Source organism: Leuresthes tenuis, unplaced genomic scaffold (genome assembly GCF_036924035.1).
Source record: "Leuresthes tenuis unplaced genomic scaffold, fLeuTen1.0.hap1 SCAF_16, whole genome shotgun sequence".
In the NCBI taxonomy this organism is placed as follows: domain Eukaryota; kingdom Metazoa; phylum Chordata; class Actinopteri; order Atheriniformes; family Atherinopsidae; genus Leuresthes; species Leuresthes tenuis.
Genome location: NW_027325370.1, coordinates 9,729,171 through 9,743,688, shown reverse-complemented (window position 1 = coordinate 9,743,688; position 14,518 = coordinate 9,729,171). Strand labels below are relative to the sequence as shown.

The window sequence follows — 14,518 nt, the reverse complement described above, 5'->3', positions numbered from 1 at the left end:
AGATGTCTTGATTCATGGGTAAAGTTTTCTCAGGCCAGGTGGGCAAACCTCCACAGTTAGAAATGGGTATGAAAGGGAAAAGAAAGGAGGGAGAAAGAGGCTAACAAAAAAAAAGAAAAAAGAAATAAATAAAATCAGACAAAGCAGGACGGAACTGTGCATGTCAAGTATTTAAAGCATTTTGACTTGCTTTTTGAGCAAGTCTGCAGTGCCTACCGCAAAGCGGTAATTAGCCCTTTTTCATGCAAATTCTGCACTTCGTTAATGGGCAAATTAAAACCAGGTCCAGCTCCTGGACACGAGGGTGCTTGAGAGGCTTTGCATCAAGATGTCGCCAACAGAGTGCCTTATGTGCTGAGAGGATTTCAGTGCACTTATCAATAATGCAGGGGAAGTGGAGAGACAGGGATTGCATATCGCCCTCCATGGGTCACATCATGCTGACAGAAAAGCACAGCATGTCCTCAGAAACCAGCTCACTAGCTGCTAAATATGTGATGATTATTGCAATTGTAACAACCTTGCAAACGTAAAAAAAAAAAGACACGTTTGCTTGTCTCGGACCTGCAGGTTAAGGTACACAGAGGGAGCTTCCATATTGGGTACTGGAAGAAGATACAGCGAGACAGGTGGCTAAATAAAGCCCATTTTCACCCCTGACCTGCTTCCAGCGGGAAATTAGAGACTGGGCATTATTTATAATTAGAGAAGAAATGAAGGGAGGTTTCGGTTACTGATGCCCTTATTACCCTTTCCTGGAACAATCTACAGTGGCTATTAATGAGGAGGCAGAATATACTCTGATTCAGTGTCAGTAAAACCATGCAGAAGTAAAAAACAGAAAGATGGCGGCACATGTGGGATATGTGTGAAATGCCCACTACAAGCCGGTAGACTGATGGTGACAGACTAAACTTACAGGCTGAGCTGAGTCCTGGCAAGACAAAGCATGATGTGAGCTTTCTGAGTCACTCATGTTCCCCCAGTTCATTGGGACTCTTAGAAGAGACCAGAGTGAATTTTTCTATGTTAAATTTTTTTTTTTTTTTTTTTTTTTTTTTTTTTTTTTTTAAAAAGGTGTCAAACCAGGCAGCAACTGGAACACTGCTCAGCTCCAAAGGTGAATCATGCTCATGTGGCATAAACATCTCATTCATAAGCCCACTCAGAACAGATAGCTGCTTCACCCATGTCGTCTTGTAAGTGCGTCAGACATGTGCGTCTGTCATTGAGCAGCCTATAAAAGTGAAGCGAGGAAAGGAATGTAACCACTACACAAATGGAGATGTAAAATTTGTGCCAACTGAAGGACGACGATGGTAAGACTGACAAGTAGGTGGGATTAAATTTATTTTCTGTGCTTTGTTCAAAGATTGCCTCCCGAGTTCACAGCCTATAATCAACTACATACTGTACACCCCTACAATAAATGTCCCTATATTCTATTCAATAGTCACTACACTTGCACCTACACATCAAACTCAAACCCAGACGTTAGACAGTTAGTCCCTCTGCCTTCCACTTATAGTAAATATTCCACCCGGAGTTTCACTCTGCACTTTAAATGGAAGACACATTCTGCTGTCTCATAAACAACGTCATCAATTTGTCTTTCTCAACCATGGCAACAGGTATAAGACCAGACTCCGGTTGCCATAACAACTTCAACTTGGCACAGAAGGGGAGGATGCGGCACACTGCGTTCCCTTTTCTCTCCTCTCAAGCATTCCTTATCGCAGCGCTCTTAAAATTAGTTGAAATCCAGGTTTATAGACAATTACAGTCATACATCAAATACTGATTTCAAGCTTTTGATGGTTTAAAGTCTCTGAAACACGTCGGAGGCTCCGTCTGCAAAGCTTTGGGATATTTAAGACGTGAAGCCACTTATGTCAGACTCCGTGGGCAATATGAAAACAAAACGAAAACAGAAAATGCAGTTTATGATTCAACACAAAATTATTATTGACACAAAAAGGTATTTGGGCACATGGTCAAATAATGAGTCATCATCAGGCCATCTAACTAAAGAGGCACGATTCTCTCAGGACTGAGAAATGCAGTCGTGTTCTGTGAAGAGAAGCCACCGGGTGGCAAAGAGGGTGACTCCCATTTTTCCTAAATGTAACTGCTCTATATTTTCAGCTCCTGTTGCAGAATATAAAACTGATCAGTTGCCAGCCCTCCACAGGAGCTCTCCATTTCAAAGCAAGGTGGATACGAGTAAACTAACCACATCCTGCCATCTAAAGGGTTTATAACCCCACCAGGAAAGCAAAAACACCCCTCCATAATTAGGCTGTTAGGGGGTCTCTGAGCACCAGATGGGGACTAAAAGCTAGCCCCTTTCACCTGAGACAAGCCTAAAATGGCTGAACCCATCAGCCTCTCTCTTCCAGTAACCATCTAAGGACCAGTTAGCTATTCTCTCAGATTGATCAGTGTCTATACTGGATCACAAGAAGAGGATAAATGCATTAAAAAAAATCCATACATGAAACTTTCAAAGGCCAACAAATGGATGAGCTGGTAAAGGAGCACAGGCTTCCAAAGAAATGGAGCTGCAATTAGCACATAAGCTCCTTTCAGCAACACTGATGCATTTTAATGGCTTTAATGTCTTTCTGCACGTAGCCAGCAGGGTGATATAACTGTACACATGTGGCCGATATCTCAGATGATTTCATTAATGACAGTGTTTATTTTTCAGCAACAACACCAGCATTAGTGACCTTAACTTTTTATTCCACGAGAGACCGCTAAGTGTTCTGCTCAAAATTAATGTCCATCACATCTCATACGAAGCTTCTAAATATTCCATTTTATAAATATTGTGTGATACAGTAATTACCAATTTGCTGCTCTTTAATTTATGTAGATTATGTTTACAAATGGCCGTCTAAAGGCAGTAATAAAGCCTAAAGATAAATTAAACAAATCGGATGGAATGATCTTCTTCTGGGCTTAATGAAAAAGTTTAGAGCAATCTTCTCTCCTAGATAATAGATATTAATCTGGATGGAAACTAGAATATTTAATCTGATGTTATTCAGAATCTTTTTTGCCCCTCTCTTATCCTCTGCTCTTAGTGTCGCCTCAGATCAGAGACACATGGAAGATTGTTACTAACCCCATAAAAGCAACCAAATCCAGCATATGAGCAGATAGTCCTAACGCTTGTTGAACAAGCAGAAAATAAACTTAAATAATGCGACTGATGCCACAGAGCGGTCAGAGAGTTCAATGCTGCACAGGATTTGCTTCTTACTGTGAGGTCAGTGGCGTCCACATAAATATGGCCCCTTAAATAATTGATAAACTTTTGATCAAGGTCATGTGGTAGTGATGAGTACGTCTACATTGCAGGTATCTCTTTTACCAATAAGTTATCGTAAGAGAGATTTACGTGCAGCGTGGTAGCAGACCGATTAACCAGTCCACCAATAAATTACTTGCCACTTAAAGATGGCCGACACTGGCTGATCATTTCAGGCAGCACGGGACTTCGAGACTGGTTTATGTTTGTCATGCCCACCACATAAAGAGAAGAGCTGTACCATCACAGCATAATGCTGCATCTACACACAACTTTATTACCGCCCACCTGTGTCAGAGTTTGTGCATGAGCGCTAAAGCAAAGCAGCTGCTGACATGACCCGACTGCGTGAGCTCGGCCACAGTAATGCTAATACGTTGTTCTGTCTTGAAACGGATAACAGAAAGACTGCGTTGGATGCATGCTGAGGTGGCCACAGAAATGCTTGCTGCATGTTTTTTTGGCAGAGTGTGTGTGTGTGTGTGTGATGGCTCGGTTACCAAGGCTGCAGCGCAGGTGAAAGAGTTATCACTGAATGCGGCTCAAAGCTGAGGGCTAAAAGTAGAGTCTGAGCACGGCTGTCCGCATTTGACAAACAGCTGAGCTTGCTGCAACCACAACACAGGATGCACAACATCTACAAAACAGAAACTAACATGTGGCATCTCAACTGCCCAACTGAGTGCAGTGCACTTTCATCTGTGGTGAGACGAGGTCATGTGGCCTTTAATTAAATAATAACCCACTGAGTTTTCCTGCCATGAAGACTGGAATTTTTCAGGCAAACAGATGAGCTTGCCTAGTGAGGGGAGATGACGGGGATCTATATCACAGTCGCCACGTCACACAATTCCTTTGTTAAACTCTACCAATCAAAGATATTACTGGAATTGTGAGAGAAGGTAATTAGTTCAAAATAATAAAGCACTATGCAGATGGCTGATAACGTCGTTTTTCCTCTTCCTACTGTGAGAAAGGAGAAGGGAAAAAGCACAGGAAGAAGCGAGAACAAAGCACCAAAAAGCAGGGTATCTCAGCTGAAAGCAGAGCCTGCACGAAACATTAAGTAAACTGTTATAACAAGGCTTTATATGCCCAATGCCCACTGTTACAATGACCCTTTTCACACTGCTTTACCTACTTTCTCCTAATAGAAAGAAAAGACATACGGTGTACTCTGTACAGGCAGTCATATTGTGTGTTTACATGCATTGCAAGAAAAAAAGTGACCCATTCATTCCATATAAATAAAATAACTGGAGTGAGTTTGCCTGTTAGGCTAGAAAGCAGCGACAGAGGTCACAGTTTTGGTCTATATGCCAGCTGTTCCAGCCCTGTCCTACTGTCTATTTATACAGCAGCAGATGGCAGCTAGCGCTTTGCATGCCGACAGACTGTCACTGACAGGAAGGAATGGACAGATTTCAGCCGCCCAATCTTTCCGCTGAAGTCTAAGCCAAACCATACATTGCTCCCAGCTCCCAGACACTGACACCTAACTAGGGTTGCGAGGCCCTTTGATATAAGCAACCTCGGACTGACTCCCTCGCAGAGTGCAGGATAATAGACTAAAGAGAGGCTTCTAGAAGCCACCAGACAGGGAAAACATGCAAAGCCAGCAGGAATCCATTCAGAAGCTAAACAAACACAGAAACACAACAAAGAAGAGGGATACCAGGCAGCCTCTCAGATGATGACATGAGGGGTTAAACCCACAATCCACACAACGCTATCATGATTTCAGAGCTTAAATAACAATAAAACTGTAGGTTTATATTCTCTACATGGATCAGACCCGGTGAGCATATTTTTCTCCTTGCCGATGCCATCTCAAAGGTCAGAGGTCTTATCCAACACTTCCTGCATCATGAAAAGGCTGCGGCAACATATTCCTGTTCAAAAATAGCACGTCATGTATTGGCAGCTGAACATTTCCTGTGTAGGCCTAGTCACAAGCAGATTTAAGGAAGTGGGCCTGCATGTTCCGCATGAAGAAACAAAAGGATTAAAAAGAAAGCTATTCCTAAACAGCTGCTGTTTTGGAAATGTGTTATCATCCTTAAGGGGTTACGAAGGAACAGTTTGGTCATCGACTTCGCTGGTAATGCTAATAATTAACAGCAACCTAGAGCAGGAACAGTAAGAAAAGTTCTCTCCCACAAAAAATATTCAGATTCCAACTCAAGCGAGCCATGACTTTAAAATGAGCACCTTGCCCTGAAAGGCTTCCCAAATATCTGCCGCTGCTGACCAGCAGCTAACTCATGGAGAGGGAAACACATTTTCCATATCTGTAATTTGTCTGAAACAGCATGCAGATTATCATACTATCCAGGCACAAAGACTGAGTGGGAACAGTGTAAACCAGTCTGTGCAGACGGTGGAAAACACAGAGGCCCTCGTATTCACTGCGCACAACAGGCTCCCATTTTACAGAGCAGTGACCTGGATTTCCTCAACTAGCCTCCACTCAGCAGTTCACTTTAAATGCTTTCTGGCTTTATATAATCATGACATCATGAGCACAGAGCGGGCACGTGAATCTGGGAGAATCTCACAGCTTTTCATTTGATTTGCATCCCTCGTTTAAAATGTGAAACAAGAAAACAACTTGATACCTCAAGTTAATTCCAAACCACAACCTCCTTTTTTCCAGAGGAGAACAGTAATGAGTCTGAAACCGTTTGCGCTAGCATGGGTTGGCTTTCACAAGCGTGCGAGTATGCTCTACTGATCTCAATTAGCTTCACGGTATTTAAATGGCAGAATGAGGCAGCTCCATATTGAAGCAGCTCAGGATTTTAGTGGCCAACCTGATCAGCAGTCAGCTCTTCTGGATCATTTAGGTTTTAAAAATACTACGCTGCCAGTCCCCAAACTTTTCTTTACTCATGAATAATACAAAATCAGCATCATGCCACCAACAAGCCGCCGTGCCTCGACTACAAAGCTCGTGAGTTTGCGTCTGAATGCAGCCCTCAGACTGTGGGAGGAAATCAAACAATACAGTCTGGAAAGAGAGCGGTGTCGTGAGGGCACGAAAACTTCACGCTGTTGAATGTGGGAAAGTCCAGCCATTTAACCCGACTTAGGCAATGAACCAAGAGTAGGTAGAAGGACCAAGCCAGGACAGTGAAAACGGGAAAACAAACATGCCATTATCTGCTTTTGAGCCCCTTCTTTTACTGTCAAGTCAGAGACGAATGGATGTGGGCTGCTGTGGCAACGACCTCAAAGGACAAGTGAAAAGTCTGCTGGTAGTGTGAAGAGAACAGGGTGCCGGTATTAAACCGACAGCACAAGGGCATTACGCTCTGCTATAAATTCATTAGTACATAAATCTATATCCAGCCACATAGGCCTACGTGAGCGTAACATCCATTAGCAAGTCAGATGCGAGGGAGCTGCGGCACAGGATCAAGCATTACGCTGCTTCCCTCCAACTGCCACGCGCATGCAACTCTGAGCCAAAGCTTTCGTGTTTACATTTTCATCCATCACGCAATGCCATCAGGGAGACAAGTCCAGACAATAAGAGGAACAAAAGGTGCAGCAAGTGATGATATGACTCCACCGCAGAGAAGTGATCTCAACATCATCATTCTGAGTCAGTCTGAAGACTCAGAAGCAAATGGGACCATGAGTCTAAATCCACAGAACACTGGGGCAAGTTCCCTCCAGTTTTGTTCACGCTGGTTACCATTTTGTGTGTGTTGAAATGAAAGCACACACTGATACAAATACAAACAGCTTTGCCTTCTCTTCAGTTTTAGCAAACTGAATGTATTATCCAGCCTCCATCAGTATGACAAAAAAACCTCATCATTTCAGCTGGGTATGAGATGCTGCCTCACGCTGTCAGCCACGTGAATAGCGCTCGTGCACGACTTTCACTGTCTCTGCTGCCGTAGCAATGTTTAAACCCCCCTCCCCCCCTCAAGTCAGCTTCTCCGATATCCCCAGATTTTCTACAAAAGGCTCACTCAGATTGCAGAGCTCAATCACAGGCTGAAACGAAGGGTGGGCTAAAAACATATACAACGGGGGTGAACAAAACATTGGCAAAGATGATGGATGGAAAAAAACAGATACAATGATCCAGAATCACCGCTCCACATTGGTTATTGCAGCTAGCATTCCACTGGTTTCAGGAGCTAAAGTCAATGAACCACAGACCTGACAGAAGGAGACTTCACCTTATGGAGGAACACCGGTTTTCCAGATGTACAGCCTTTTTTTGTGTTTTTATAGTTCATGTAAAAGGCACCTGATCCCCAAGCAATTGATGGTGATTACCAACCAAATTGTTACTTAAACAGCCTGAGATTTTTCATTGGAAATATAAAGACAAGATTTTGCACTTGGACAATTCAAATGGTGGGTTATTGCTTAAGTAAACTGACAATTCCGTATGGGCTCAAATGTTATGATGGTCACTTTAAAATATACATATACATACATACATACATATACATATATATATATATATATATATATATATATATATATATATATATATATATATATATGGGGAAGAGCTAATATAAGTTGTGGAGGGAACACCACAAGGGTTTTGGTCGGCAAAGTGGAATTTACTTAATCATGAGAAGACTTTGTTTGACTACTGCCACATTAAGCACCGTACACCAGCATTCAGCCTATTCAGGATGTGTGCTGCCCCGTTGTGGTTTCTCATTCATTTCCAAACACTTATTGATGAAAAGCAATTTGGTGCTAGCGGGAATGTTTTGGTTTGAACATAATAATAGCGCTATGTCACAGGTCCACGAACGTAACACCAAGAAAGAATTGATCCAAATAACAGTGGTATAGCTTAACTGGGATTTTTATGTCCCTCAAATAATCAGAGAAGACTCGCATAACTGAAAACTCTATGATACAGATGTGACGGAAAGCCACACAAAACGAGGATTTATTTTTCAAATAAACACGTTTGGGTTAACGCGACCCAAATCCTCCCACATATAACGACGGTCTAACGTTAGATAACAGCCGAGGCTCGGCATCAAAAAACTCGCAAAAACCAAAAACCTACGTCAGGAAAAGCAAAACAAGGCAGCAAAGCACATGATGCTTAGAAAAAGTAAAGCACATGAAAGAAAACAGGCTCTTATTCATTCAGTAAAGATATTTTTGAAGCAGAAGAACAAGGTTGCTATGTCTTTGACAGTCCAGGAAGGAAGACAACAGCAGAACATATGACAGCGGTGGCCACATCAGACTCCTCACACTCATATTTAGTACGTCACAGCTCAAAACTGAGAATTTCTATGTAATGTGGTGGAGAGTTCATACAGCAGTACATTTTTGTGGAAGCAGGAAATCTAAATTTTTTTGTATTTTCTTTTTTTTTTAAAGAAAAGAAAAACATTCATACGTGTCTCTTTGGGTATAATCCTTATTTTACATACTCAAGTGAAATAAATAAATTCACCATTAGGTGACACATTCATCGTTAATGGTAACCAAAGCCAGGACTATAATTTGGGCTTTAGAATAGCACAAAATGATGCTCTTTTTAGCAACAAAAGCCATCGTGTTTGAATAAACTATTGATCGCGCCAAATAATTGGCGGAAGACAAGCTAACCCACATTCTCTCCATGCTGTGACCAGTCCGTTTCTCAATCCAAAAAGTCCTACAGCGTCTTTCTAGCTTCGAACACTCGCCCTCAGAGAGTTTTCAGACTGGTACGCCAACTCTGGAACTTTGCATCAGTGAGCCGTCTCAGGTCGATGGACTGAGAACTGGCTGAGGGCCTCAGCGTGAGCTTGTGCGCGTCACCCGACAGTGTGGTGACACAGAAAAAGCTGATGACGGACACAGACATCAGCCCGTCCTCCCTAGTCATTAGGCGGTCAATCTGAAATGTGTGAGTCTGATCTGTGCGTAGTACATGTGTCGCTCCAAAACAATCTAAGCCGGAGCTGATGAGGAACGCAACATCCCATGTGTGCACCCACAAGGGTCAGACGGATTATGGCAGTAGGGCGTGGCGACCTGAAGCAAGCCAGTGGATTATTGGGCCTAATCGGGTCATTCGGCCCTGCCAACACAGGGTTCAGCAGAGGGATGACCATCCTTCACACAAACCAGTGCTCCCCACTTGTCCCACAAGCATACTCTATAATTCATTCATACAGGGTAGGTTCATTGTTATTTCTGTTGTGGTGATGGCCTCCTCCTATGTGTACCCGACACTGGAGCTGAGCAGATTCCTCCCTGCAGGGTTTTTGTAAGGTCACCATCCACTTAGCAGTTACTGAGAGGGCACTCGTCAGAATTATATCTGAAAGGTGACGGTTTAATTGTTGTGGTGACCTTCTGTTTGCTCTACCAGTTTGTCATTTAGTTTACTCTTCACATAGGGGATAGCGCTGTATAAAATCCAGCTCTTCGAAATGTTATCTGGAAAGTAACTGGTCTTTAGTGATTGGACACGATGAACGCCATCCTTCTCCCTTAAAGGGAAAAACAGGGAAAGTAGTCTGAGCACAGCTTCTGTTCGTAACATCTGGCCTTTACATTCATGAGTGTCAGCTCACTGGCTGAAGGGGAGCATGACGCATAGGTTGCATAAGAAGACAGAGACCAAAGTGAAGACCACATCACGCCCAAATGAAGACTCTGGAGGTGCTGGAGTTATTCAACATTTGAAGCACCAACACAAATCAGTGTAACTGCCTATGGCGTCTCTCCTTTATAATTACATTATCTCTGGTATGTCTAAGAGCCTCTGCTGAAAGAGGCCTTTGCTTACTTCAAGTCTGCCTGCGGAGGCTATGCACACAGGATAATCAATTTGCTGCCCCTCTGCTTGCTCCCCATCCTTGACAAGCCTCTGTGCGTGGTAGAAAGACGAGCTAAAGGGAGGGGAGCAGATAGCATATCCTGCTTTTACCCCCAAGCCCTGTCTTTCTCTGTGCTGTTGACACATGCACACAGACAGGCACATACGCCCTTGAGTAAGTCCCCATAGGGGGAGTGTCATGGCTTCTCACACACATCTGCCAAACACCTACGAGCTGACCAAACAACTCCATGAAATATGCCATTTCCGCCAGACTGCTTTCAGCCCTGTTTAAATCCAAAGAACACCGAAAATAGCACACTTGGACATATATTGCTGACATTGTGTTTGGCTAGCGCTAGCTTACCACCAAACTTGATTTTAACAGCTCTTTGAATTGTCTATTAGCAATAGTATGATACAATGAACTCTGGGGGGGCTTGAGAAGTTTCTGTTGTGTGCTTACATCTGCTCTCTGCAAAGCAGGACTTGATCAGTTGAATGTTGAATTCACTGGAGAAAAAAACATTTTCACCCTTCTGCACAGAAAGCCTTTTCTATGATTTGTTTTTCTATCAAAACATGAATTAAAAACAAAAAAAGAATGACGGTAACGGGCACGAATTCTGTTCAGATTAGTCAATATGTTTTTGCGCAAACACTTACTACTCAAATCGAAAAATTCAATGAAAATGTTACGATATGACAAAAATACTGTGACAGTCCAATTCAACAATGAGCAAAGTAGCTCTTTGCCTTACGCACAAACTGACGCCGAATAGTTTAGAGTAAAGACAAGTTGTCCGTCATTGGTAAATCTGACAGAAGACGTCAGAAAGGTCAGTTTTCTCACTGCATGTTAAATAATCTCAGCTATATTAATCCATGTACGTTAGAGCCACTTCAAACTCTCAGCATCCTAATAAGACAGCTTTCTCAGCATACCATCTGCAATGAAGTCCTGACGAAGGAAGAGTATGGCTGCCTGCCAGCCTCCCTTTCTGCTCTGCAATCTGCCCATGTGATAGGAGGTAGAGTAGGCATTGCTGCAGCCTACTCCTCTCTCTCCTTACACGCACGCTGACTAAACACCCAACCCCCCCCCCAAAAAAAAAACACTGCATATGCCACTGCAGTTCGGTCACAAACCACAAGTCACCCTCCAGCTCCTTCGAGTGACATTGGCATAATGAAAACCAGAGGATATGGAGTAAAAGAACTGGGGATTTAACACAAAGCCTCTCTTTGGTAGAGTGTGAGAGATAAAGAGCAAGTGGGCTATATCTAGTAAGGGACACTTGATCTTATGGAAGATTCATACAGGCTTAGTCTAATGAGGTTGATCAGACTGAGAGACACGACTCGAGGAAAGTCAGAGAGCCTGCTGGAAGAACGACTTTCTGGTGTCACATGCTGTCATGTTACTGGGTCATTAAATGTTTCCATACTAATGTCTGCCAGCTCATATGGGACATGCAGCCCAGTCATGAGTAAGGCGGCAGGTAACACCTAACTGTACCTAATGACTCAAAGTCACACCAAAGCAGGTTGACTCACACAACAAAAAGCCACATTCAGGTCTTCTCCTCTTCCTCTGCTGATATTAATCCTTTCTTAAAGTCATAGATTCCACGTGGATGCCAAATAGTGAGGCAAGGCCCCTTCCACACATCAAACCTTTATAGTTTGTATGTAAACCTGGGCGATACATTCAGAGAGCATAATCGTTCAATTAAAACACTTTTAATACTTGCTGAATTTTGAATCTGATCCAATTCTCTTTCACTATATTGTTTAAGCATAAGATTATTTTTTTATGCTCAGAGATAGGGCAATGATAAACACCATAGCAACACACAGGTTCATTATAACTGCGGGATAAAGCCTAGATGAACTGTGGGTGTCAGCAGGTCAGGCTGTGTGACGACCCCTGGGTCTCCCAGCATGAACCAACTGAAATCTTCTCACACAGAGACCCTTCAGGCACGCAGGCCCCTTCAGAGGAGGAGGAATTTCACTCTGTAAGCCTTTTATTCTCTTTCAGGCTGCTTGTCCCCAATCCTCCACTATTCAGTTTGCTCATTCTGCTGTACTTTGCAAAGACTCCGCGGGAGGATGTGCGGTACACCAAACTTCCCTCAACAGGCAAACCCGCATCAATTCAAGACCTGGTGCTCGGTTTGCGTGGGTGTTCTTGTGCGCATGCCAGAGGGCTACTTACTTGTAGTGTTGCCTTGCATCTGAATGATACATTTTGAGTCCTTGCTCGTCTCCCTGGAGTTGAATGGCCGAACTCGAACAGCGACTTTCACAGACGCCCCGGACATGTTTGCGGTTCAGGGCCTTCTCCCAGTAAGACTGCTTGTGTATCCCTCCTGGAGGAGGTGGGGGAGAAAAGAGGAGTCCGTTTAGTGATAACAACATCTCAGGTTCGGCCAAAATGCAGAAATTTAAGCAGTTAAAAGAGCCCTCCCTCCCAATTCCTGGTCAAGACAGCCTACAACAAACATGGCCGACCAAAGCCATTGAGACCTTTGATATTTTGTAAACAAAGCAGCCAATCGAACCTTTAACAGCCAATAAAAGATGAAATGTGCTGTATTTTATATCAAATCCACAGAATATGGGGAGGAGGGCGTTTTAGCCATAAACAAAATATGATTACTGCAGCAGGTCGATGGGCTTTTGAGTTTTACTGGATCACAACACAACTTCCCTATGTGGTCACTGTCAGCTGAAGCTATACGTCCCACACCCAGTGACTACACAGCCTAAATATCCCATGTTTTTCCATGTCCTTGCAGTCAGCCATACTTGCTGAAGCATACGCCCATGAAATTCTATCTACCCCCTTTTCGGTGAGGGCCAAGGTGGGACGGCGAGCCGGGCTCGTGTGCTACATCTGACGCCCTTAGTCCCGTGCAGACAAAGAGCTTAAATGCCTGAATTTCAACCTTAATTTCGCCGATGTTAGGAAGCGGGTTAATCCGCCACTGCTGCATGTTGTGGGATAGTGCAGGGAGGAGTTACATGTTTGTGGTTGCAGCACAGGCTGAACACTCTGTTCACATCTATCCTGCACGGAAGGGTAAAAAAAAAAACAACAAGCATTTGCCATTAAACCCGAAAACGGTCAAAGTTTGAAATGATAATCGTTAACTTAATCACTGTTAGCTAGCGTTAGGACTTAAAACGTTAGCAGCTGTAGCTTAAGGATACAGACATGAGACTGAACTAACCCCGGGAGTGTTAACAGCTGTCCAGCCATGCACAAACACAGAGCTAATTAACAAGTAACACTATATATTTTTGCAAATTTCCCATAAATAAAACCCGCTGTGTGAACCCGAAGCGCTGATATGTGACTTCATGTTAGTTAATACACTCAGCTGCAAACCAGCACAAATTAATCTGTAATAACCACGTACACAACAACCCTTTCACATTTAAATATGTCAACATTTTCTTTCATCCATACTCACACGTTTTGGAGACTCTGACCAATATGACACCACCGGACAGAGGCGAGAACCGACGTTAGCTTGCGGGCGTCTGGACGTGTTGTTTTTTCTTTTTTTTTTAAATCAGAATCTGCGCGAACGTAAACTGCTACAACATCCACTTCCGTGAAAAACACCCATTATAGCGGTATCCTCCGCCGGATGGATTTGTGGAAGAAGACGGCGTCTCTTTAATTTTCCCGTAAAGGTGGATGGAAAGCGGACGTCTATCTGCACACAAGCGAAAATGGAAATCGATGGATCGCCTTGATTTACCGAAGAGATTACGTCAACTCCCTCAACGGCGTACGGACTGACAGGCTGAGGAGCCAACCTACGAGCACCCATGGATGACGAATGAGTCGAGGAGCCAATGGCGAACCTCTATATCGGGAAGCATAGGCGGTGGGTGTGGTCTTTCTCCATTTTTCGAACGTGACGCCACACTGCAGGATTTCTACCTACCGCTCCCCGCACCGCTGTCACCGCATCACCAAGGGTCACCGCAAAGAGCGCCGTCTACCGACAAAATCTAGGATACTACAGCTTACCGTGCGGCATTAACTAACGGCTGCCGTGTATTTGATCAACTTCACAATGTCCACATACATTTATAAACGATCCAATAGACAGCCGGGACAGGAAGCCACGGCGTAACTGGTCCTAAATACGATACACTAAATGACGGAGAAAACATGACCAATATGATACAAAATATATCCATATTTAGATGTGAAACCACTGAAAAGAGACAAAGAACGTCTACAAATACATAGTTAACAATCTGAAATACAACATCATTGAAATTAGATGTAAAATTAAGAGGGGAATTGTGCTTGTTTGTTTTACTTATACAATTACCTACATATATATGAAGAGATATATATTAAT

At 43.3% G+C, this 14,518-nt stretch overlaps 1 protein-coding gene across 14 annotated transcripts in view; it reads right to left on the bottom strand.

Moving 5' to 3' along the window:
• Nucleotides 1-13,951, bottom strand: part of kif1b (kinesin family member 1B) — a 53,987-nt gene extending 40,036 nt beyond the window's left edge. For 8 of the 14 annotated variants that reach the window (XM_072366224.1, XM_072366232.1, XM_072366225.1 and 5 more), the window contains exons 1-2: nt 13,610-13,927; nt 12,349-12,502 (exon numbers count right to left, since the gene is read on the bottom strand). In XM_072366224.1, the coding sequence (XP_072222325.1) occupies nt 12,349-12,454 (106 nt within the window). In that variant the 5' untranslated portion in view covers nt 12,455-12,502; nt 13,610-13,927. Of the gene's footprint in view, nt 1-12,348; nt 12,503-13,609 lie in introns of all 14 variants that reach the window. The other 6 variants (XM_072366230.1, XM_072366234.1, XM_072366231.1 and 3 more) reach the window with 3 other exon arrangements.
• Nucleotides 13,952-14,518: the final 567 nt, after the last annotated feature.